Here is a 22,879-nt window from a genome sequence, read left to right on the forward strand (position 1 = left end):
AAAAATAATAAAGAGAGAAAAATTAAAGAAAAAAAAATTAAAGTTAATAAATTATTTTTATATATCACTTAAAATTAATTTTACTTATCTAACTCTTAAGGTTAAATAATTCTAAAATATATAAATTCTTATTGAATTTAATTATATTTGACTTTTCCTTTTAAGGGATCTAATGGGTTGGAGGAAAATTAAGATTATATTGGTTCTGAAAAGTTTAAGGGAAAATGCAAAAGAAATAAAATAGATAAAAAAGAAAAATGAAAAAAAAAAGATTTAAAATTAATAAATTACTTTTATATATTATTTCAAACTCATCTTACTTATTTAACTTTTCTATAAAAAAATTAAATAATTTAAAAATATATAAATTCTTATAAATTTTAATTATATTTAACTTTCTTTCTTATTTTATTGTGAAAAAAATCAAATATGAAAAAAATTATTTTCCTTAATTTTTTTTTTCTTTCATTACTGATTTCTAAGAACCAAACATAGCCTAAAAGTAAAAAGGCCATCAACCTAAAACCGACTAGTCTGTTCCCTGTTTCAGCGGTTCAACTGCCAATTCACCCAGCTCGATGCTGGTTTAGTATGTATTATTCCAGGCCAAAGCCCAAATTGGCTCCAGTCGATGGTTTGACTAATTGAACTAGCCGGCCTAGTCCAACTTTTAAAACATTGGTATGAAGGTTAACATATACTTTGGGATCTTCAATCATTGAAATGGCAACAAAAGCCTCCTGTTCATCTCTCCCCTGTATTTTCGAGCCTGCTTGTCACCAGCCCCTCCATGAAGTAGGTTGACACTCAACAAATTCTTCCACTGCCTGCAAAACAGCAAGAACAAAAAAGATAGAAACTCAAAAGCTTGTATTGCTGAAAAAGACCACAAAATTAGGTGTTGCTCACATTTCTGCTCTGCCACACTGTTCCCATCTACTTGATTATATTGGCCATCATTTATGTAAACTTGTTTTATATGAGTAGAACAACTAAAGGCAGACAGACAAACAGATATCCTTTTTCCCCCCCGGAATGACACTGTAAGTCGCATCTCTCTAATTCTTGATCAGGTCAAAGTAGTTTGAGTTTTACATCTCTTTAATTAGTGATAAGTTGAAACTAGTGTGAGCTCATATGTTGTCAAATCAAATCTCTTTCTTGTAATTAAATAATGTATAGGGTCATACAAACTTTCCAAGGAAACCATTTTCTTACAAGCACCAATTGCTCTTGAATGCAAGTAACTTTTAACAAGAAAATCTCAAAGTAAAGACCTTGTTGACTTAATTGTGTTAAGGCAGCACCTTCAAGGTTTTAAGTCTTCCATAAAATAGCAGGTGATTCCTTCCTGTTAGTGGTTTCTCAGAGAAGACTGCATAATTTGCCCTAAGAAACAAAAGGAAAAAAAAAAAAAACATTTGATATTTAATAATTAGAGGACATAAAAAAAGCTATGAAAATCCTTTCTTGAAATGTTAGAAAATTCTAGCTTACTCGTGCTGTGGGCATATGTCCATGCTAGTATATATTCCATCTATGTGAGTTCATACGTCCAGACCCCCAACAAAAGCTGTGTCAGAGGTTGGTGCTGTGAGCCCAATCAACTATCAACATATACATTTGAACACTTAAATATTGCAGAAAGGACCAAGCTAATGTAATTTCTAATTTAGACGACTCATGTTAATTAAGCCTTCTTGCAAGGAAGCAATGAACCTTTAGAACTAGAAATCCAAGATATCTCCAAACATTTTCACTCCATTCAGTTCCCAGAAAGAATGAGAAAAAAGAAAATAAAATGTTTTAAGACACCTGAGGAAGGAACCCGCTTTTAAGCATGTTCTTTTTGTATCATTCTCTTGGGAAACTCCAAACACAGCATTGATATTCCACAAATAAGAAGACATGTACACAAATCTCTGGAATTGCATATTATTTAAAGAGTGAAAGAGCACTTCATACTGACCATACTAATGAAAGAGTTTTTGTCTGCACCATTGGGACCAAACATACCAAAGCACTCTCCATGAGACAAAGCAAGAGACAACCCTCTCACTGCAATTTTTTCAAGGGTATCCAAATCACAGATGATGGCATGATCTTTGCTGGATTCAAGTAGCAGCTGTTCAACCCCCTCCCTCTGCAATAAATAAATAAATAACTGAAATCATTAGTTGCCCACATAACTGAGCCACATTCATAAGACATTAAGGAAAAAATGAAGGTACACAACAGGTAAGATCTATTAACATAACAGAGATGAACTGATCATACACAGGCCGCATTTAAAGATAATGTTTCATGTTATGGCAAAACCTCACAAAGCAATGTTACCAAAATAACCTAACAAAATTGACATTTTTAAATAATCGGTAAAAGCATTCAGCTGATGTTACTAGATAACATATGATACTGGAATAGTGGAAAACAACAGGAACATAATATACCATGTTATACTATCAAATGATTCAAGACACAGATTTTGTATGGTATAATAGAAATACTGAATGAGCAACAGAAAAATAACTTGCATTGCAATAGCTCAAATCCAAAGTAACAGTCCAATGGTCCTTAAAAACATTGATCCTTGTGGAGAGAATAGAGTTGACACCAAGAGTCCACCATTTCTATTTTCCTAATTTTGTGGCATATTTGGTAAGGGTATTTTGACAATTCAAGTAAAAGTTTGGCATCTTTATCAAAAGCATCAATGAGTAAAGATCCAATGAGAAGGTGAAAAGGGGAACTTTTATGATTACTATTTATTTCCTTTTGAGGAGTGAGTTTGTTGACCCTTGTAGGTTTGTAGAGTTTTGATGTAGGGCAGGAGGTTTTTAGCTTTGGCAAGTATAAGGAGATCGTATTGCTGGCAGGAGAGGCTCCAGACTTGGCAATTCAAACATGACCACATTGTCTCAAACAGAATATTGTCATTTTTGTAGCTGTGAAGTCTAAACACATTTTCCTTATATTTCACATTTCGTTATGGTGATGGAACTTCAGTTCATTGTAAGAAAGACCCTACCCCCTCCATTCTGATGTAGGACATGTCCCCATACCTACCCCTTACTGGCATGTGCATCTGCATGCAGCCATGCGAAAGAAATTCAAAAAGTTATTTATTGGTCAACTCAGACAAGGACCTACCCTACTACCCATACATCTTTGTGTGGTCCACACTTCAACCCACATACTAGGATTTGCTGAGGCAGAATTAGGTGCCTGTTCTGAACCAGCCCCATAGACAGTTTGACATCTTTAAAATCCTTTTCCTCAGGATTAAACTTGATATCGACATAATTCAGAGTATTTTACTAAGATTAACAATGAAATTGAAATCAGATTAAAAGTTTTACCAATATTTAAACTGAAATTGACATGACTTGGAACCAAAAAAACTTAAGTTTTAGCCACAGAATTAGAATTGGCCCTTCAGAAAAAGTTAATTAGAACACAAGTTTCTGTCAGGAAAAGATCTACTGAAAGAAACAGGATCAAAGTATATCTGGAAAGCCATGAAAACTTATTGTCAGACTTTCTTTTCAAAATGTCTTCCACTTACTCAGGAATAATGTATCTTCTACAAAGAACTGAAAGCAATCCCCTTAATAGCCCTGTTCGAAGATGCATGCATACATACATACATACATATATATATCCCAATACTACAATCATCAAATTTCCATTTGAACATTTGTTAATTAAGTAAGCTTTTTGGAGACAAAAAATAAGATCCTAAGAGCCCTGTTCCAAAGATGTAAATAAATCCCAACATCAGAACATTTGTTAATTAAGAAAGCTTTTAGGAGACAAAAAAATGAGATCTTGCCCACAACTATATTTGACATCAATTAGCCATGGCCCAACCTGTGGCAGTCTTAGTTTGAAAATACTGCAGCTACCAGAAAGGCCAACGAAATTTGCTAAATTTGTATAGATAAAGTAAAACACAAGTTGGATGCTGTAGTAATTCAAAGTGAAGAATTTTAAACCTGCAACGAAGTCAAATGCTTAGATCTACTAGAAGCAAAGACGAAGAAAGAAAAGCAATCAACTGATTATATTATTACCTATAGCTGAGCCAAATATCATAAAACACATGTAGATTGAAGAAATGCCAAGAAATTAAGCAAAGGAAATCATCAATAAGGTTCATCAGCAAGTCCATGCATTTTCATTATGATTCTTAGATTTTGTTGCTTCTCATAAACCAGAGACGTCAACATGACTTGCATCAAAGAACAGAACTTCTAATGATTATGCAACTTTAAAAAAAGAAAATAAAACAAATATATTTAAAAAGAAAAAAGAAAAAAAGAAAAAAAAAGAAAGAAGGAAGGAAAGAAACCATCGAACATTACTGCAATGACTGGCTTTTGCCCTCAGATGTATGGGCCTTGAACTCAAGGTGAGGATATTAAAAGATAAAATCAATATCACAGAGATCCTTTTCTCACAAAGATTACATGATGATATCTATATTCAATGGTCTAATCCTATAAATCTAAACTAAGAATTTGGGGCTTACAAGGAGGATGATTTTGTAAACTCATGAATAAACATAGACCCAAAATTCATATAAATTAGCATAGAGGACCCAACCAGCAAATTAAAATTTAGACCATTTAATAGAGAAAAAAAATCCTGAAAAGAATCTCTGTTTCTACAAAATAAAAGCCAAGTTACATTCACTTGTGAGAAAAGGATTTATTCTCTGACTTGTAGAGCAATAGTGACTAGTTACATTCACTTTTACTTTCAGCACATACAAACTAGATCATAATTCAAGTGATATCTCTCGCATGCACTGTCAAGTCATGCCCACAAATAGATGATTGAGAACCATTATTCAGGCATCAACTAAATGAGCATTCCATATGCACCATATGAAATAGTTATATATGAGTAATAGTAAATAGAATAGAAAAATCTTCCATTATTAGTAGTTAGCTGAAAAGTACAAGGGTTTTATTCACAGGGAGAGCAATATCACTACATTAAGAATTTATAAGAATATTATGGTTCGCAACATCACACAAGCCTCATATTGTTATGGACATTTAAAGTGAATATCATCAGTTCATATACTTACAGGGAACAGTTGCAAAATGACCTGCATAAAGAAGAGTTTACCAAGAAGAGAAGATAAATCCAGCCTGAGTTGGGTTTCAGGTTTGGGCATTTCTTTAATGAAATCAAGTATCATTTTGACACCATTCCCTCGCACAAGTTGGAGGTTTACCCAATCTTGCCAGAATTTGAGTGGCATGCATTTCAACACAATTTTTTTAGAAAAAGCAAAGAAAACTTAATGAGTTACAACTCACAAGTCACACTGAAGTCTAAGGTTTCATGTACTTAGGAATTGAATTCATAGCAAGAGACCTTAAAACTGAATTAGGATTGAGTTACCATGTGAAAGAATATGGCAGAAGTTACAGGACAAGCTAGTTAAATACCAATAAAGGTCTCACATGGCACAAAAAAATATTAACAAAAATCCACACTGAATTAACTACATTGCATGATCACAACAAACTTTACAAAATTTATAAACAATAAACAACAGTGATAAATAAATAAATAAACAACCTTGAAATAACATAATATAATGTATGTATTATTGAGAACTATCTTCTATTACATTCAGTTGGTTTGTAGGTAAAAAGAAATCCTCCAACTCAATTGCTACGAAACTCCAAGTCTTAGTAAAACTGCTTAGCAATCACTTCATGCTTGCATTGCATCCAAACTTAACTGATGGTTCCAGAGCTCCAGCTCAAAGTCCATGATTACACCAACCATTACAATGGTTCAATTTTTTTAGTTCATCTCATTCCCTTTGAACTTTCCTTCTCCTCGAGGGCAACACCATGTCTTCCTTGTAAATGGAGCCACAACCCCTTCAATCCCAAGTAAATATTACAACCGCTACAAAATGCAGCCTGAAAATTTCAATGTCTTCATTTGGTAATAAGGTTTACTTATGTCGGTGAGAGCTTCCTCCATTAGAAAGCCCATTCATCAACCTGTTATATGAGGCAAGATCAGGTATAAACCCCAAATCTAACATCTCATCCAACAAACGTTTCCCCTCCTTCCTTTTACCTTCCCTGGAATACCCATTAACTAGAATGTTAAAGGTCATGCCATCTGAATCCAAACCCTTGCTAGAGGCCAACAACCTCAACTTATTTGCTTCAAAACTTCTCCCCACCTCACAAAGATCCTGAAGCAAACAATTGCAAGTCACACTATCTGGAAGAATGCCCTCTCTCAGCATCTTTTCCATTAATTGAAATGCTTCTTCTGTTTTTCCGAACCTCCTCAATCCTTCTATCAAAGTAGTACATGCAATCGAGCTTGGTGCATTTCCTTTCCTCCATAGCTGATCCAATAGTTCCAATGCCCGATCCACATTTTCTTCACCACAAAGCGCCTCAATGAGACAAAAATAATCAAACCCATTAGGCAATGCTCCTTTCCCTGAAAAATCAATCAAGAGATCACATGCCTCTAAAACCCTACCTTCCCTGCAGAGCCCATCCACTAGAATTTCACAAGTCACATTTGAAAACTCACATCCCAACTCAAGCATCTCATATGCCATCCCAACCCCCTCTTCAAACTTCCTTTCCCTGAAAGACCCCTTAATCAAAGTGTTAAAACTAACAACATTAGGACTACATCCCTTATCCTTCATCTCTTTAAACATTTCCAGAGCCAACCCGAACTGTGAATTCCGACAACAACTACTGATCAAGCTATTGAATGTAAAGACATCAGGCTTGACCCTATCCTTAATCATCTTCTCATAAACAGTCATCACTTTCTCATGCTCTCTACATTTGACATACCCATTAATCAAAATATTATGCATTGCTACACTAGGTTTCCCATCAATCATTCTTCGCATACTTGCAAAAGCAATCTCAGCATCCTCCAACCTCCCAACCCTACAAAAAGCATTTAGCGCAAATCTGAAAATGGGTTCAGACCTCGGGCAGGAGAAAATTCCATCGGAACAGGGACAGGGGTTGGAGACCATACCTTGAAGGAGAGAGTGAAGATCATCGAAACGGTCGGTGATGGCAAGAGTTTTGACCATCCACTCATAGGTGGAGTGGTCGTGGCGGAAGGAGTCGATGGTGGCGGCCCATGTGAAGATGTGGAGGTCGAAGTGGGAAAATTTGGGATGGTAATGGAGCTTGTTCTTGAGGAAGATTAGGAGGTCTCGGGGTGTGAAGGAGGGAGTGAGGTGGGCTTTGAGGAATTGGTGGAGTTGATGGTGGGATGTGTTTGCAAGAGACAGTGTGGGGATGGGAGTGGAAGAAATGAGGTTAGGGCTTGAAGTTGGAGGAGTGAATTGTGACGGAGGGTGAAGAGGTTTTGGTAGGGTTTTACGGAGTTTGTTCATCGCCATTTTCATTTTTCTGAGATTGGAGTAGTGATTTTACCATGCAATTAGCGATTCGGGTGCTGTGCTGTGCCGAGAAGCTGGGCAACCTACCGAATTTCAGTGCCACCCAGCTCTGATTCTATGAAGCACTTGGGAAGAACCAAGGATGAAAGTTTCCATTTTTTTCGCCGAAATTCGGGTTTCGGTGGCCGGCGATACGAAAGAGGGGGGCGAAATGTCGATGGGAGAAATTTCGCCAAATTTCGGTTAAAATCGGCGGCAAAATCGCCGAAAATGGATGCAGGCGAAAAATCGGCGAAATCTTCAAAAAATCGCCGGACACTGCAATTTATCGGCGAATTTTCAGTTTGTATCGCCGATTTTTTTTCCGATTTTTCGGGAAATTTCCCGATATTTCCTACCAGTCCAGCCCGCGCACAGGATACAAAATCTGATCATGATTTGCAGGCAAAGGTTGTGTTTTTTAGCCTCGCTCAAAAATCGTGGATTTAGGGTTCGTGAAATTTAAATCCAATGGCACAAAAGCAAAGCGACCCCTAGAACAGATCCAGAAAACACAGGAAGCAAAAAAAAAAAAGCAATCTTTCTGGTTTTCCTTGGGGGTTTTGCATGGATTTTCTCGGAAATCAAACGAGGATGAATTTTCCCGGAAATCGAATGGGGGATGGATTTTCTTGGGAATCAAACGGGGTTGCAGAAAAATAAAAATAAATAACAAGATTAGATTAGTACCTGGGAGGATTGAGAGTGGCAGAGGAAAATAGGGCCTTTTTAGGGATTGTCTCGTCTGGAGGGCAACTTCAGAAAAGGGCTTCTTGATGCCCGAGTGAGAGAAGTGGGTGGCCCTTTTTATTTTTAGATTTAGTAGAGATAAAAAAACAAAGAACAAAAGAAGGAAACATATCATGAGAACAATTTTCCTCTCTCTATATAAATAATTATTAATTATTCATCTTTATTTTGATTAAATCACTAATTAAAATTGCGATATTTTATGAATTAAAATTAATTTGATAATATAAATTATTAATAATTTTAATTATTTAAATAAATTAATATTAATAAAAAAAGTTGTTATCACATATTTTTAATAAAATTTTAGAAATTAAATCTCAAATAACATATTTTATTAATATTTCAATTTGGACTCGGTGCATCTGATGGTCCAAATTGAAATTGAATGTGATTCAATGATCAGAATTGAACCTCAAGCTATGTGATAATATGTATAAATTATTGATATTTACTAAAATAAGTTTTTCATGAAACTTCATAATAAGTGTGTAAGTACAACACTATATATTAAATTCTTCACCAAAACAACTTTAAATTGTTTATTATACTTTTAATTACATTAATATAAGGTTTTTTCACATTTCCATGAGTTTTGATCAATTTTTTGCTTATCAAATTGTTTTCCAAAATATCCGTCGATATTTCTCCGATATATCCGTAAAATCAAGTTACCGATATATCCATAATTACCAATATTTTCATCCTTGGGAAGAACAATTCACACTTCTCGAATGGATTCCATTTCTTCCCGCTGCACCCCCACTCTTCCCATAGATTCTATTGAAATCACCAGCAATCATCCAAGGAATAGAAAGTGAGTGAGCGTTTCCACCCAAAGCAACCTCCTTTCTTCTCTATTGCATTTAGCTTATATGAATGATGCACAAAAAATAGAGCATACCTTGAAATTGGGATTATTGGTTTCTCAATTTCTTAATATTTTCATTATTAATTTATAATGAATTAAAATATTATAAAAGAAAAATTTTATGATATAATTATCTTTTCTTAAAAATATTATAAGAAAAAAAAATAGTATTTCAATATTACCATTATTAATTTTAAAATTATAAAAGAATATAATATACAAAAATATTTAAAAACTAACAAAAAGGCCAAAAAAAAAAAAAAATACATGGAAAGGAAGGTAAATGTCCACAATTTTTCTATTTTATTTCATATTTACTATTTATATAATGATGGGTTTTGAATAGACACCAATATATTTTATTTTTTCTTTCAAATTTATATTTATGTTTTCAATTTTATTATTGACAAAATGATGAATTTTGAGCAAGAACCAATAATTTTTACAATTTGAATTTAATTTTAGTTTTATTGCTATTTTTATATTTTATTATATTTTTATATTTTAATTTTGCTAGTATAAATTTTCATTTTTAGGTGTATTGTGGATGATGGTTAAGGAAACTTTTGTTAAATTTTTAACATAAAAAGATAGGTGTTTTATACATACAAATCTTTTACGGTACAAATGGGTATGAACCTAAGGAACATGAGCTGATGTCAACATGCATACAAAGAGAATGAATGAGGTTTTTTAGGTTAATAAGGGAATCAATTTTTTTTCGAAAGAGAAATAAAAAATAAATAGATAGTGATTTTAAATATTTATTAACTTAAAAAAATATTTAAATTTTGTAAAAAGAAACCATTTGAATTGATACAATAATAAATATATGAATATATAAACAATTGATTAAATAGTTAGAATAAATACATGAATAACTTATTAAATAAATTATTTAGGTGACAATTGTGTTTTGGACTTAGTTGGACCAAAAAATTAAGCTTTGGTCCATATAAGTTCACTATTTAAGTCTAAGACTCAGAGAAAGTGTGAAAAATGAGTATAATGATATGAATTTTTTATATTTTCAGAAATGATCTTTATTGACTATGAAAAAAAAAAGTAGAAAAATATTAATTTAAATTTTATTTATTTTGAAAACCTCAATAAAATTTAATATAATTTAGTGATTTGAAAAAAAAATACACCATTTTCCAAAAAAAAATAAAAAAATAAATTATTATTATTATTATTTAAAAATAAAATATATTGGAAAATATATATTTTTAAAATTGTGTATATAAAAAAATAACTAAAAATATGTCAAATTTATTTTAAAAAAATGATATATTTTTAGAAAATGTTTTAAAAAAATTAGTTTTTTTTTTTAAATAATATATTTTCAGAATAATTATTAAAAAAAATTAAAATAAAAAAGTTTGTCAAACATTGTGATAGAAAATAGTTTTGAATGGTATATTGGTTTCTCATATTTTGATATCATTCCCATCAATTATACAACTTATATGGATCAAAGTTTAATTTTTGGGTTTAGTTGGGTCTAAAACACAATTGTCCCATTATTTAGAGGATGTTGATAGATATGAGTGACAGAATGAGGGTATTGTGGAAAAGAATGTTTACAAACACTTCATACTTTTATATTTAATATAGAACTCCTAAATAACTCAATTTGGCTGAATCCACCAAATTACAAATGTAATAGAGTAAAACTTGGATAAATAAATATTTTATAAATTAATAATTTGATTTAAATAATAAAATTTTTTGAACGGAATTCGAACCAATGCACTAAATTCATAACTTCGCTAAATCAATTGAAAAGGAGAAGTGTATTCTCATGACACGATTGTAGTTTAAATAAATTGAAATTACAATGTTGAAACATTGTTTCTTTCTATCTATTTAGTACATGGGTTTTAACACAAGAAAACTTATATTAAGTTAAAAATAATTATAACTTTAAAATTTTTTTAATTAAATAAAAATCTAGTTCTTATGTTGTCTTTGAGAGAAAAATATAAGAGGGTGTTTGATAAAAGTTTTAATAATTTATAAGTAGAAAAAAAATGGTAGGTTACATTTTTTAAGTGTATATGATAACATAAATTTTAAACCACTAATAACTAAAGATATTGGATTGAAAAGTCTCACTTCTTGAACCTAAGAGTACACCCAAGGGGCGAGGGGTGATTTGGGTAATAATAAAATCATATTTTTTTTTAATACTTAAGCTAGCTATAAGTAGAATATCAATGAATGAATGCAAAATAAAACAAAATAAAAAAGAGTTAGAAATCAAGGGAGACTGCAAACAATAATTTATAGTGGTTCGATATTGGCTTACTTCCACTCCCTCTAACTTCTTTTCAAGCTTGAAGATATTTTCACTATCTTGAGAATTGACCAAAACTTTTAAATGTCTTATACACTTGCATTCCTAGGTTCCAATGGACTTTTACATCAACCGAGTATTTTTCAACTTCTTACATAAATAATTCTCATAAAAAATAGTTCAGGTGTAAGTTCTCTTTTAATGAGGATAGACAAAGGTTGTTATATTTAAATTTAAAAAGGTAGAATGAGTAGTATATTTGATTTTCAAGTTTTTGTTACACTTTAAATAAACCAAAGGTTTAGATTTAAATACGTTTGAGAGTCAAACTAGCTTTTAAAAATAAAATCTCCAAAATTGGACATCCACATGGTCGGCCATATAGTAGTCATTGGAACATTTAATGAGCAACAAAAAGATGTTGGAGGCCAAAAGGTATATGTGAACGACTACATTGCCAAGCAAACGACCATATGGTTTCTAGTAGTTAAAAATTTCAAAACATGGTTTCTAGTAGTACTTATGCTTTAACTTAAAATAAATGCAAGTTTGAGTGGGTTTTGGGCTACGATCATTCTCCAAAAAATTCATTTAAACCATATTATGGAGACTGTTTCAAAGTTTGAAAACACATTGGTTAAGTTGAAAATGTTCTTAAGAAAACTTAAGAATTTTAATGAAGAACTTGAGGTTCAATGTAGTCTCCTATGCTAGGTAGCTTATATCATCTTCATGTGGGGCACACATACTTGAAATACAAACAAGAGAAATCAAATAAAAAGCTTAACTAAGACTTTTGTGAAAATTATGAAACCTTATACTTCTTGAATCTTGCATTTTGCTTCTTAAAGGAGACTTGTAGCGAATAAGGTGATGCAATTCTTTTGAACCCATACACTTGAAAAACAAACATATTGGTGTCCACATTTACTTTGTTATCATCAAAATTGAAACTATCTAATCTTTAAGTTGACATGAATTTGTTTTGACCTTTACTTCATTATCACCAAAACTGGAATTACCCAATCCTTGGGCTAACATGAATTTTTTTTTTTGTAGAAAGGACTTGAGTAATCACCTATGGCAAAATATGATAAGTGAAATTTAAAATTTGTATTTTATATTTATATTTTTAATAAAATATTGATATTTATTATTAAATAATTTTATACTAAAATATGTTTTCTTTTAAATAATTTTTTTATTAGAAGTTCCTTTCTATGATAAAAATAAAACTATAAAAAAAAAATCCTAAAATAAAATTTTTATTTTTAGTTATTTAATATAATAAAGATTGAATTTGAAATAAACTCTATTTAATGAAAGTATTAAAAATTATAATTGAATTTTTTAAAATGATTCTGATTAAAAAAAAAAATGATGAGCTAAATTAAGTGAATTGTTTATGTTATATAAGTTTTTTTTTGTTACAATTTTTTACTTTATAATTTATTTTTATTAATTTAATTTATTTAGTAATTGAAAATTTGATAAAAAGAAATTAGAAAGAAAAAAAATAGAATGATAGAACATGGTGAATAAAACTTCTTTTGGTTGAATGTTCATAAAAAAATTTGAGAGAAATAAAATTAAATTTCTAAAAAACCAAAATAAAATTAAATTTCTGTTAGTCAAAAGCAAGTATGCCCCTTGAGGCTCTTTTAAACAATTTTATTAGTTATAAAAAAACCAAACATGCTCTTTCAAATTGAAAAATAATTAAAAGCTATAAGTTGTTTGAATTACTAAAGAACTAAAATTTTGTTTTATTAATTTAAAGTTTGGCTTAATTAAGGATTTTTTTTGACATTCTTTCTCTCAAAAAATAAACTTAAAAGTTTAGATAAGTTTAAAGCATGGAGAAGTACCTATAAGCCATGCCTTGGTTAATTTGTCAGAAAAAGAAAAGAGAAGAGATGAAAAGGAAGAGAAAGAAATAAAAAAAATAAATAAATAAATAGAGAAGGGAAGAAGGAACAAAACCGAGTCTTCTGAAACCATAATTTCCTTAAAACAAATTCACCTTCTCCGCTGGTGCTTTGAAAATTGCAAGGCGTTTGCCTCTCAAGATAAAACGGTCTTTGAGTGACAGCAACAATATCTTGCAATCACTTATTGCGAACTGAACTGTGTCTAACTCTATCACAACGGAAGGAGGGAAGGAAGGTTTTGATGACTTCAACGCTAAAATTCAGAAACTTAACCTCCTCGAAAGAGAGTAAGAGTCTTTCTTTATATAGACTTCAAAAGAGAAGTGGGGAAAAAGATTGTTAAACTTTAAGAAGCCAAAATGTTTTGGCTTCTTAAGGCTTTTAGGTTTTTGAAAAGGGTTAAATTCATTCACCCATTCAATGTATTCACTCATTTTCCAACAGTACCTACCAAACATTTTATCTCATTTATTAAAAATTTGGATTATTGAATGATAATACAAATAATGAGACTAAAAAAAATAACATTAAAATATACAAGTGTAAGTGTATTTGTATGTTGGCAACTTTGGGTCAAAATTCCCATTATGTTCCTCTAAACTCAATCATTTCAAATCCTTTCTTAGACTCTTGCCTTTTCCAAAATGTTCATGATTGAAGATTGCTAGAGGAGATGGTAAGTGTTTTTGAGGTATTTAATAGCAAACATTGGTTAACCATGTTTTAAACTTTTATCCTTTTATTGAAAAAATGAATTTGAAGATTAAGAGTGTAAAATATTGTGTTTAAAACGATTAGATCGATATTTGATAGGGTAACAATTTCTACTAAACCTAGATTTTTTAGTCTTATTTGATCGATCACACTTGTGAATTTTCATTATTTTCCAAATGAATCTCAACCATTTGATGAGTTTTAAAACTCTAATTTTTAAGCCCTATTTCTAGAAGAGTAAGAGTGGGTTGTGAGAGTTGATGAAACCCTCTTTGAGCTTCAAGTTCCTTACCTAATTTGGAGGTGTTTGGTTTGAAAGAAAATTTTATGGGTTTTGAGTTGAAAATCATTTTTGAGTAAGAAAATTTCTTTCAAAATGTGTTGATTCAATGTGAGTTTTATTCCTACTCTCATACTTATCATTTTGGTGTAAAAACCCAAATTTCCTCTTACATGAATTCAAGAGTGAATTACATTGACTATTTTGTTAGGAAAGTGTTGGTGCATCCCTATTGCTTGTGTGCTTTGCTTGCTTATTGTTATAATTGAAAAACATGGACAAAATAATTGAGAAATCAGGAGAATGTTTAGCATTTGTGGGTATTATCTGAAATTGTTTTTAAAACACCTATTCTCCCCCTCTCCAAATATTATCCATAGGTAAGATTCATTTAAAAAAATAATTAGACTATAGTATAAAGTAATAAGTCCAAATTTGCTACAAACTAAGAACACTTCAAGATACATATAACATGACAAAATTGATCACATTTTTTTATGCTTACCGAATCTATATCGTAAACAAACCCTTGAAAGTTTAGAAATCTTAGTACTAAAAGTTAACCTTGTCATAGAGAAGATAGCAAATGGAAAGATTGAATTCAAAAATATATTTTTGTTCATGTCAAAATGAAGAGTTTTATGACTTGTATCTTGTAGCGGGGTGGATTGACTAGAAGTAGATTAATAAAGGAGAAATGTTTTTTAAATGAGTCCATTTAGGAAGGAGATATGCTTTGATAATATTTCATCTAAGTGGGATCCCAAGTAGTAATATGATATTTAAAAAACCATAATTTTTAGGCAAAAGAAGAATGAGATGGAAAACATTCTTTTCCATAGGGTAAAATCCATAATGCTTTACGGGTCTCCTTGAGGCAACATTATACAATTTCAATATTATCATTTAATTATATTTTTTATTCAACATTTTATTTTTACTGTGAATTACATTAGTACAAGTTTAGGCTAGTATATGAGAATAAAGAGTGAGAATGAACATCTTATTTATTTTCTTATTCATTTTTATGTTTGGATAATTCAAGTGATAATGGAAATGAAATAAAAAATTATTTCAATAAAATAAAATTCATTTATAAGTGGGAAATGAAATCTTATTTATAAATGAGATTTCACTTGTGTTAAGGAATAAGAGAACCAAGAAGGAAAAAAGGCAACATTGGAATTTTCATTTCTTTGTATATATTTGTACCTATACATTTGAGTGGTTTTAGTTTTCAAGATTTGTAACTGATGCAAGTGGGTTGTTCTAACAGAATGAGATACAATGTGGGTGGTTTAGCTGTTACTAAACTGAAGCTAACTGATTGATTTACTCTAACAACTTGATCTCTAATAGAATGTATTTTGATTGGTGGAAATTGTTTGTAAAATACTTTAAAAAAGATAAAAAAAAACCAAAAACTTACTTGGATAAGTTTTTTAATTTTTTTTACTTTTTTTTTAAAAAAAAAATGATAAATTCAATTTATATAATATAAACTAAATTTAATTCAAATCTTATTAAAAATAAAAATAATTTTATAATTTCAAATAAATGAATAAATAAATGATTTTTAACAAAATATGAATATGGATATTATAATAAAATCACAAATTATATTTTTTTATAAATATCATAAAAATGTGAAATATTAACATCATTGTAAAAACATAATTGATTTATTTTCTTAAAATAAATAATAATAATTATGTTAATTCCATTTTATTTTAAATGATTTTAAAAATTATTAAATTCATTAATAAATTTAATACAAGGTCTCTTGATTTGAAATTCATTTCTTTAGTGAAAAAAAAGAAGAAGATTTTATAGAAAAGAAAAATAATAGAGTTATTTTAACTAATTTTTATCCACAATTTTCTAATATTTATATGGTCATTATTTGAGTTTTAAATTATTTTTAAAAATTAGTAAACCCATTAATGAATCTAAAGCATTAGGTTTTACTTAATTTAGAGCAAACATACACGACCTCATTTTGTAAAAAAATTCATGGAATCATGATTATATAGAAAAAAATTAGTGAAGTCATTTAAAAAGAAGGGAAAATTGTGTTTTGATAGGCTAATTTGTTAAATATATGGTTTTTGAAACCCAGGTTTATGAAATATGAAAAACATCTTTTAATGTGGAAACTTATATGAGTTTCATGCACTCTGAGCCGGCTGTCTTTTTTCTACCAAGATTGCCTTTCCTGGTATCCAGGTCAGCAGCATTCGTAGAGCATGTCAGCATAGGCTAAAAATCCAAAATCAAATATTCTTCCCACAAAAACACCCTAGTTGACGGTTCTTTCTTCCTTCTCTCTCATTTGATACCCGTTCCTCTCATCTGTCTTCACTTCGTCACCGAGCTGAAGCAGAGAATCCTGTATATTTTTCAATAATTTCTTTCATTTCATTTGAGAAGCCTTTAATCCCAAACTCCAATCTACAGTTTTCTATCTTCAACCCATTCTCCTCTCAAATTCCTAACCATTTGAACCCGATCATCCCAATTTCCCCACCCCTCTGGATTGAAGACGGTGTCAAAATTTGCAAAATTTCACACATTTGAAAGTGTAAACCTTTAATTGAAAACCTCAATCTAAATTTTTGTTTCTTGTGAAAATTGTGAAGAACCAAATGGAACACTTGATCAAAACAACGTCTAGTTAAGAAGACGACTTGAGGAGGGTACGTGTTGATTGAAAATCTAGTTTAGGATAGTGAACCCGAATGGAAACGACACCTTTGATATATTGGCTTCATGAAGAAGAAATCTCGTCTTCGTCTCATCGGATGACATTTTTCTCTAACCTCCACATAAAATGTGAAGGTAATTAATTTGTATTTAGGGTTGTTGTGTTAATTTTTTTTTTTTTGTTTAAAATGGAGCAGAAGAGTGATTTTCGAGTGGTTGTTGTATTTCAAATTTTTTGTGCATTGGTGAGGCCATAGCTTGAGGCGCATGTGGATTTTGGAGCGCATGATCGGACGTTCGATCTCAGTCTTTTTGTGGATTGGAGACTGATGAAATGAAAAAATGAAAGTGGTAATTTATTTTTTATTGTGAAAAGAATGTTCTGGAAATATATAGAAATTGGGTGGAAAACTTGTGTATTTTTTGAGATTTTTAGACTGATGGTAATTATTAATGACTATAATTAGGCAAGATCATCTTTTGGCAAAAAACTTGATAATTCAATCATATTTGTTGAGAATAATAATAATAATAATAATAATAATAATAATAATAATAATAATAATAATAATAATAATAATAATAATAATAATAATAATAATAATTAAAATGCGTAAATTATGTGTTGGTTAGTAGAAATTGTTGGTAGTGTTTGTGAATTTGTAATGTTTGTTGGATTCTGAGTGTACATCTTTCGTTAATGAAGACAAAATTCTTTCATTGCATTATAGATTGGAGCATGACATTATTATGTTGTTATTGGTTACTCAACATGTAGCTTATGTAATCATCAGAAATTTACTACCTTAATGCACCTCAGGTACTACCTTAATGAAACTGAGGTACTACCTTAATGTACCTCAGATACTACCTTACTGCACATTCGAGAAATGTTGCTCTTTTGTGACTTAAGCCACAATTAGTTTATTGCATTACAGAGTGCAACATGACATTGTTATGTTCTTATTGGTTACTCCATCGGTAGCTTATGTAATCATCAGAAATTTAAGGTACTACCTTAATGCACCTCAGGTACTACCTTAATGTACCTCAGGTACTACCTTAAGGCACCTTGGAGAGATGTTTCTCTTTTGTGACTTAAGCCACAATATTTATAGGCAAATTCTACTTGTGCAACCACAACTTCCCATTGCTTAGGATTTTCTCCAACTGGGCACCTCAATAAATCACCCAAAATTCTATTGACAACCTTAATTTTTTTATTCGTTTGAGGATGATAGGAAGTACTATGCCACAACCTGGTTCCAAACTTCTTCCATAAAATTCTCCAAAAAATAGAGAGCAACTTGGAGTCTTGATATGAGGTGATTGATTTTGGAACTCCACGCAATCGCACAACATCTCTAAAGTAAAGATTTGCTATATTTGATGCATCCATGGTCTTTTTGCAACCAATGAAATGAGCCATTTTTTAAAATCTATCAACCACCACAAAGATGGAATCCATTCCCCATTCACTTCTAGGCAATCCCACCACAAAGTCCATACTTCTATCTTCCCAAGGAGCTATAGGAACTGGCAGGGGAGTGTAAAAACCTATATTTTGAACTTTTCCTTTTGATTCTTGGCATGTTTAATACCTTTTAACAAATTTGTAAACATTCCTCCTCATTTTTGGCCAAAATAAAACTTTTGTTGAATTATAACATATGTTTTATCTTGCCTAAAATGTCCTCCTAAGCCTCTACTAAGCCAAAATACAAGTGTTAAGAACTAACAATGCAAAAGAGTACTTTAAATCAATCCTTAGTGATTATCTCTTAAGTCAAGGCATAATGCATCAAAGTTCTTATGTTGATATTCCTTAACAAAATGGGGTTGCTAAGAGAAAAATAGACATCTTCTAGAAGTTGCTAGGTCACTAATGTTCTCAACACATGTTCCTAAACATTTTTGGGGTGAGGCAGTTCTTATAGTAACTTATCTTATAAATAGAATGTCATTTTGAGTTCTAAACTTCCAAACACCTTGCCAAGTTCTTTTTAATTCATATCCTAGAACTTGAATACTTTCCACCATTCCTATTAGAGTGTTTGGGTGCTCTGCATTTGGTCCTTGATTGCAAGGTGTTGGATTAGCTTATTCCATACATGGGAGTTCCATTGGGGGGCAAACCAAATGCAGGTGCATTCTGGGACCCAATGATTGGGAAAGTTTACCAAAGATTGGATGGATGAAGAAAAATCTATTTGTCTTTAGGGAAGAGGATAACTCTTATCCACTTGTGCTTATCTCATATCCCTAACTACTTTTTGTCCATGTTCAAGATCCTTCTTCAATGGCACTGAAAATTGAGAAATTTTGAAGGGATTTTTTATGGTTTGGGTTTGGGGAGAAAAAGAGAGACCATCTTGTTAGTTGGGACTTAGCGTATAAAACTAAAAGGGACAGAGGATTAGGGTTCGAGAAGATCTTTGTAAGGAATCACACTATATTAGGGAAATGGCTTTGGAGGTTTATTGAGGAAATGTACGCTCTTTGGTATTAGGTTGTCCTAAGCATTTATAAGACACATACTAATGGGTGGGATGCTAACACTAGTCACACTGCTGTCATTGGAAGATCATTGCATAGGTCTTTCCAGATTTTTCAAGATACACTCGACTAGTTGTGGGAGATGGGACAAGAAGTCGATTTTGGGAAGATTTGTGGTGGGTGGATCAACCTTTGTGCTATCAATTCCCAAGTCTATTCAAAATAGTCATTGTTAAAACCTCACTATTTCATTAGTTCTTGGGTCCACTCATCATTTCTCTTGGAATCTAAACTTTTATCATAAATTTTCAAATCTTGAGATAGAAGATCTTGAAAGACTCATGTCATCTTTCTTATACTTGCATTTATATCCTTTTGGTCATGATTCGAGAGTTTGGTTCGGTTTGTTCATAGTAAAGTCATTCTTTTACATCTTGACCAATCATATCAATCCAACTCCATCATTCCCTATTGATTTTGTATGGAAATCACAAGCCCTATTTAAGGTCAAATCTTTTGCTTGATTAATGGCATTTATGAAGGTAAACACCAATGACATGCTACAACTGAGAAGATCTTACAAAGCCCTTAGTCTTAATGTTTGTCTATTGTGTATGGAGAATGGCAAAATGGTAGATCACATCTTTTTACATTGCCCATTGAGTTTGGGGTTATGACACAAACTATTCAGCTTGGTTCATATGGATTGGTTCTTTCTAGGAGTATATGCAACATGATGAGTATTTCATATAGAAGATTGGGAAACACCAATAGAGGCAAGGTGTTGTGGAAGCTTGCTTGTCTTGCTTTGGTGTGGGTAGTGTGGTGGGAGAGAAATGCTAGGATCTTTGAGAATAGGGTGAGATCCTCAAAGGGTCTTTGGGACATGATTTTTTTCATAGCCTCCTCTTGGGCATCTTGCTCAACAACTTTTAAGGGTGTTCCCTTTAATTTGATTCAACTTGATTGGGTGTTGGTGGGTAACTCCAAGGGAGTGGGCTAGCAAGGATAGATTATTTTTGTATATTTCCACATGGCACTTAGGTTGTGGAACCTCATAATCGTGTAGATTCTTAAACTTAGAGATTCTTGCTTTCTTTTTGTGTACTTTTTAGAGGATCTCTCATCTTTATATATATAAGTAAAAGAAGTATTGTGTTAAAAAAAGGTATACATGATGTATAGAAATACAAAAACCAATAGGAGCAAGAACACACAAAAAATGATTGCACTCTACGGGGAGTCTAATCAATCTATAAAATCTATATATATAAAAAGTAACACTATCCCCATGTAAACCCCAACCTAATCCTAAAAGATAAATAAAAAAGAACTTTTAATTGTTTGATCTAAACTTTCCATATCATCAAAGACTCCTTTTCTTTTCCTTCCAAATATACCAAAAAATGCAAAATTGGATAATTTTCCAAGCCTTTTTCCTCTTTTTGCCAACCGAGAAGCTATTCCAACTTAAGAGCACCCCTTTCACAAATGAATGCATCATCCATTGTATATGAAATAGAGTAAAGACCGATTGCAACAATAAGTTTGCTTTCGGATCGTACAATAGAATATAATCTCATGTTTCTTCTCCAGCCTTGCACATGTAACATTTGTTTGGCATCCTCCATCATCTCTTTCTAAGCTGGTCCTGTGTCAATATCTTAGCCCAAGTTACTTCCCAAATAAAAAAGCTAGCTCTTACAAAGGCCCAAGAGTTCCACATTATACTATGCGGGAAAGGCTCCACTCTCCTATTTTCCAAAGAAAAGTAAAAAGACCAAACTTAAAAAACTCCATTCTTAGTTCCCAACTAAACCAAGTCATCAGTGATACCCAAAACAACGAAGTAGTTATACAACCTCCCAAAAAAGTCATCAACATCCTCCAACTCATAATAATTGAATTATCTAATAAACCTTGGACCCTAACTACCCTCATCTTAAACATCTACCACCCAAGCATCCTTGGAAGAAGTGATAGCATAAAGACCCAAGAATGCATCCCTTAAAGATGTTTCCCCATACCACCTATCATTCCAAAATTTCACCCGATTCCCCGAACTAACCCGAAGACTAGTTTTATCTTTGAAGAACTCCCAACCATTTCTAATTGCCTTCCAAAGCCCTACATCAAACCTCCATCTCATCTCCTTTGTGCACCATGTTCCCTTCTATAACTCATACTTACCAATAATTACCTGTTTCCAAGGAAGACACCCTTCCTTCATAAATCTTCAATACCATTTCCTCAATAGGGCCTTATTGAAAAGAGAAAGGCTTCTAAAACCCAAACCCCCTTTTTATTTCTCCATACAAACAATCAACCACTTAACCAAATGAGGTTTTTTCACCAAATCCCCTCCTCCCCATAGGAAGTCTCTTTGAATCTTTTCAAATTTGGCTATCACTCTTTTAGGAATAACAAAGAGGGACATAAAGTAAATGGGTAAGCAAGATAATGTGCTCTTTATCAACTTCTGTCTTCCACCTTTTGAAAGATATTGTCTCTTTCACAAAGCAAACCTTTTTTAAAACCTTTTCTCCACCCTTTCCCAAACCCTACTCGACTTGTAAGGAGAACCCAAGGGGAGGCCTAAGTATGTGGTTGGAAGGGTGCACACCTTACAACCTAAAACCTCAACAAACTTTTCCATATTATGAACATCCCCAACAAGAATCATCCCACTAGATTTATCTAGAGACCCGAGCATTTCTCAAAAAACATAAAAACTCAACTCAAAGACACCATATTTTCTTTGCTTGCATCATAAAAAATGAGAATATCATTTGCAAAGAACAAATGGGAGACCTCTACACCCACATTATGCTTTTCCTTAACCCGGAACCCTATAGAAAAGCCACCCTCATTTGCCTTAGAAATCAAACAAGAAAGGATCTTTATCACTAAAATAAACAAATAAGGAGACAAAGGATCTCTCATCCTTTTTTGTACTTATTTTACTTACTTCAATATAATATATTGTTGTTTCTCATCAAAAAAAAAAAAAAAAAACCATCCAAAATTGGAGCAAACTTATCCCAAAACAATCAAGTGCATATTCACTCGGTACTCTCCAAGTCTAAAGGAGTATAAGTGTCATTCACTAATCATAAAAAGATTATAACTCCATGGGTGTCACAATTTTTTAACAACAACCTTACCTTCCCAAATTCATTATTCGTGGGAAGAATTACACATGGGAATACAAACTTTAGGATGTTGAAACCAATGCTCCAAAATTGTCTTGTAATCCTTCAAATCTATATACTGATCCTAGTCCTCAAGTTCTTCACACTATCCAAAGTCCACTCGACTTGTAGAAAATAGTGAGCTTATTGTCTATTCAAGGAGAAAAAAAATTGAATTG

At 31.7% G+C, this 22,879-nt stretch overlaps 1 protein-coding gene across 4 annotated transcripts; it reads right to left on the reverse strand.

The window, feature by feature from the left end:
* Window positions 1-520: 520 nt before the first annotated feature.
* LOC117927109 lies at window positions 521-7,855 on the reverse strand. Of its 4 annotated transcripts, none has more exons than XR_004653289.1 (6): window positions 7,054-7,855; window positions 3,871-3,995; window positions 1,970-2,143; window positions 1,498-1,573; window positions 1,308-1,389; window positions 521-827 (listed from the first exon to the last, which is right to left on the reverse strand). XR_004653289.1 is itself a non-coding variant. In XM_034846517.1 (4 exons), the coding sequence occupies exons 1-4, from the start codon at window positions 7,430-7,432 to the stop codon at window positions 777-779; spliced, it is 729 nt and encodes a 242-aa protein (XP_034702408.1). In that variant the 5' UTR covers window positions 7,433-7,855; the 3' UTR covers window positions 521-776. The 4 variants fall into 4 exon arrangements, 1 of the variants encoding a protein (XP_034702408.1); XR_004653288.1 differs by having other exon boundaries at window positions 1,498-1,607; XM_034846517.1 differs by lacking the exons at window positions 1,308-1,389; window positions 1,498-1,573.
* Between the last annotated feature and the right edge of the window lie 15,024 nt (window positions 7,856-22,879).

Source organism: Vitis riparia, chromosome 12, assembly GCF_004353265.1.
Source record: "Vitis riparia cultivar Riparia Gloire de Montpellier isolate 1030 chromosome 12, EGFV_Vit.rip_1.0, whole genome shotgun sequence".
NCBI lineage: Eukaryota > Viridiplantae > Streptophyta > Magnoliopsida > Vitales > Vitaceae > Vitis > Vitis riparia.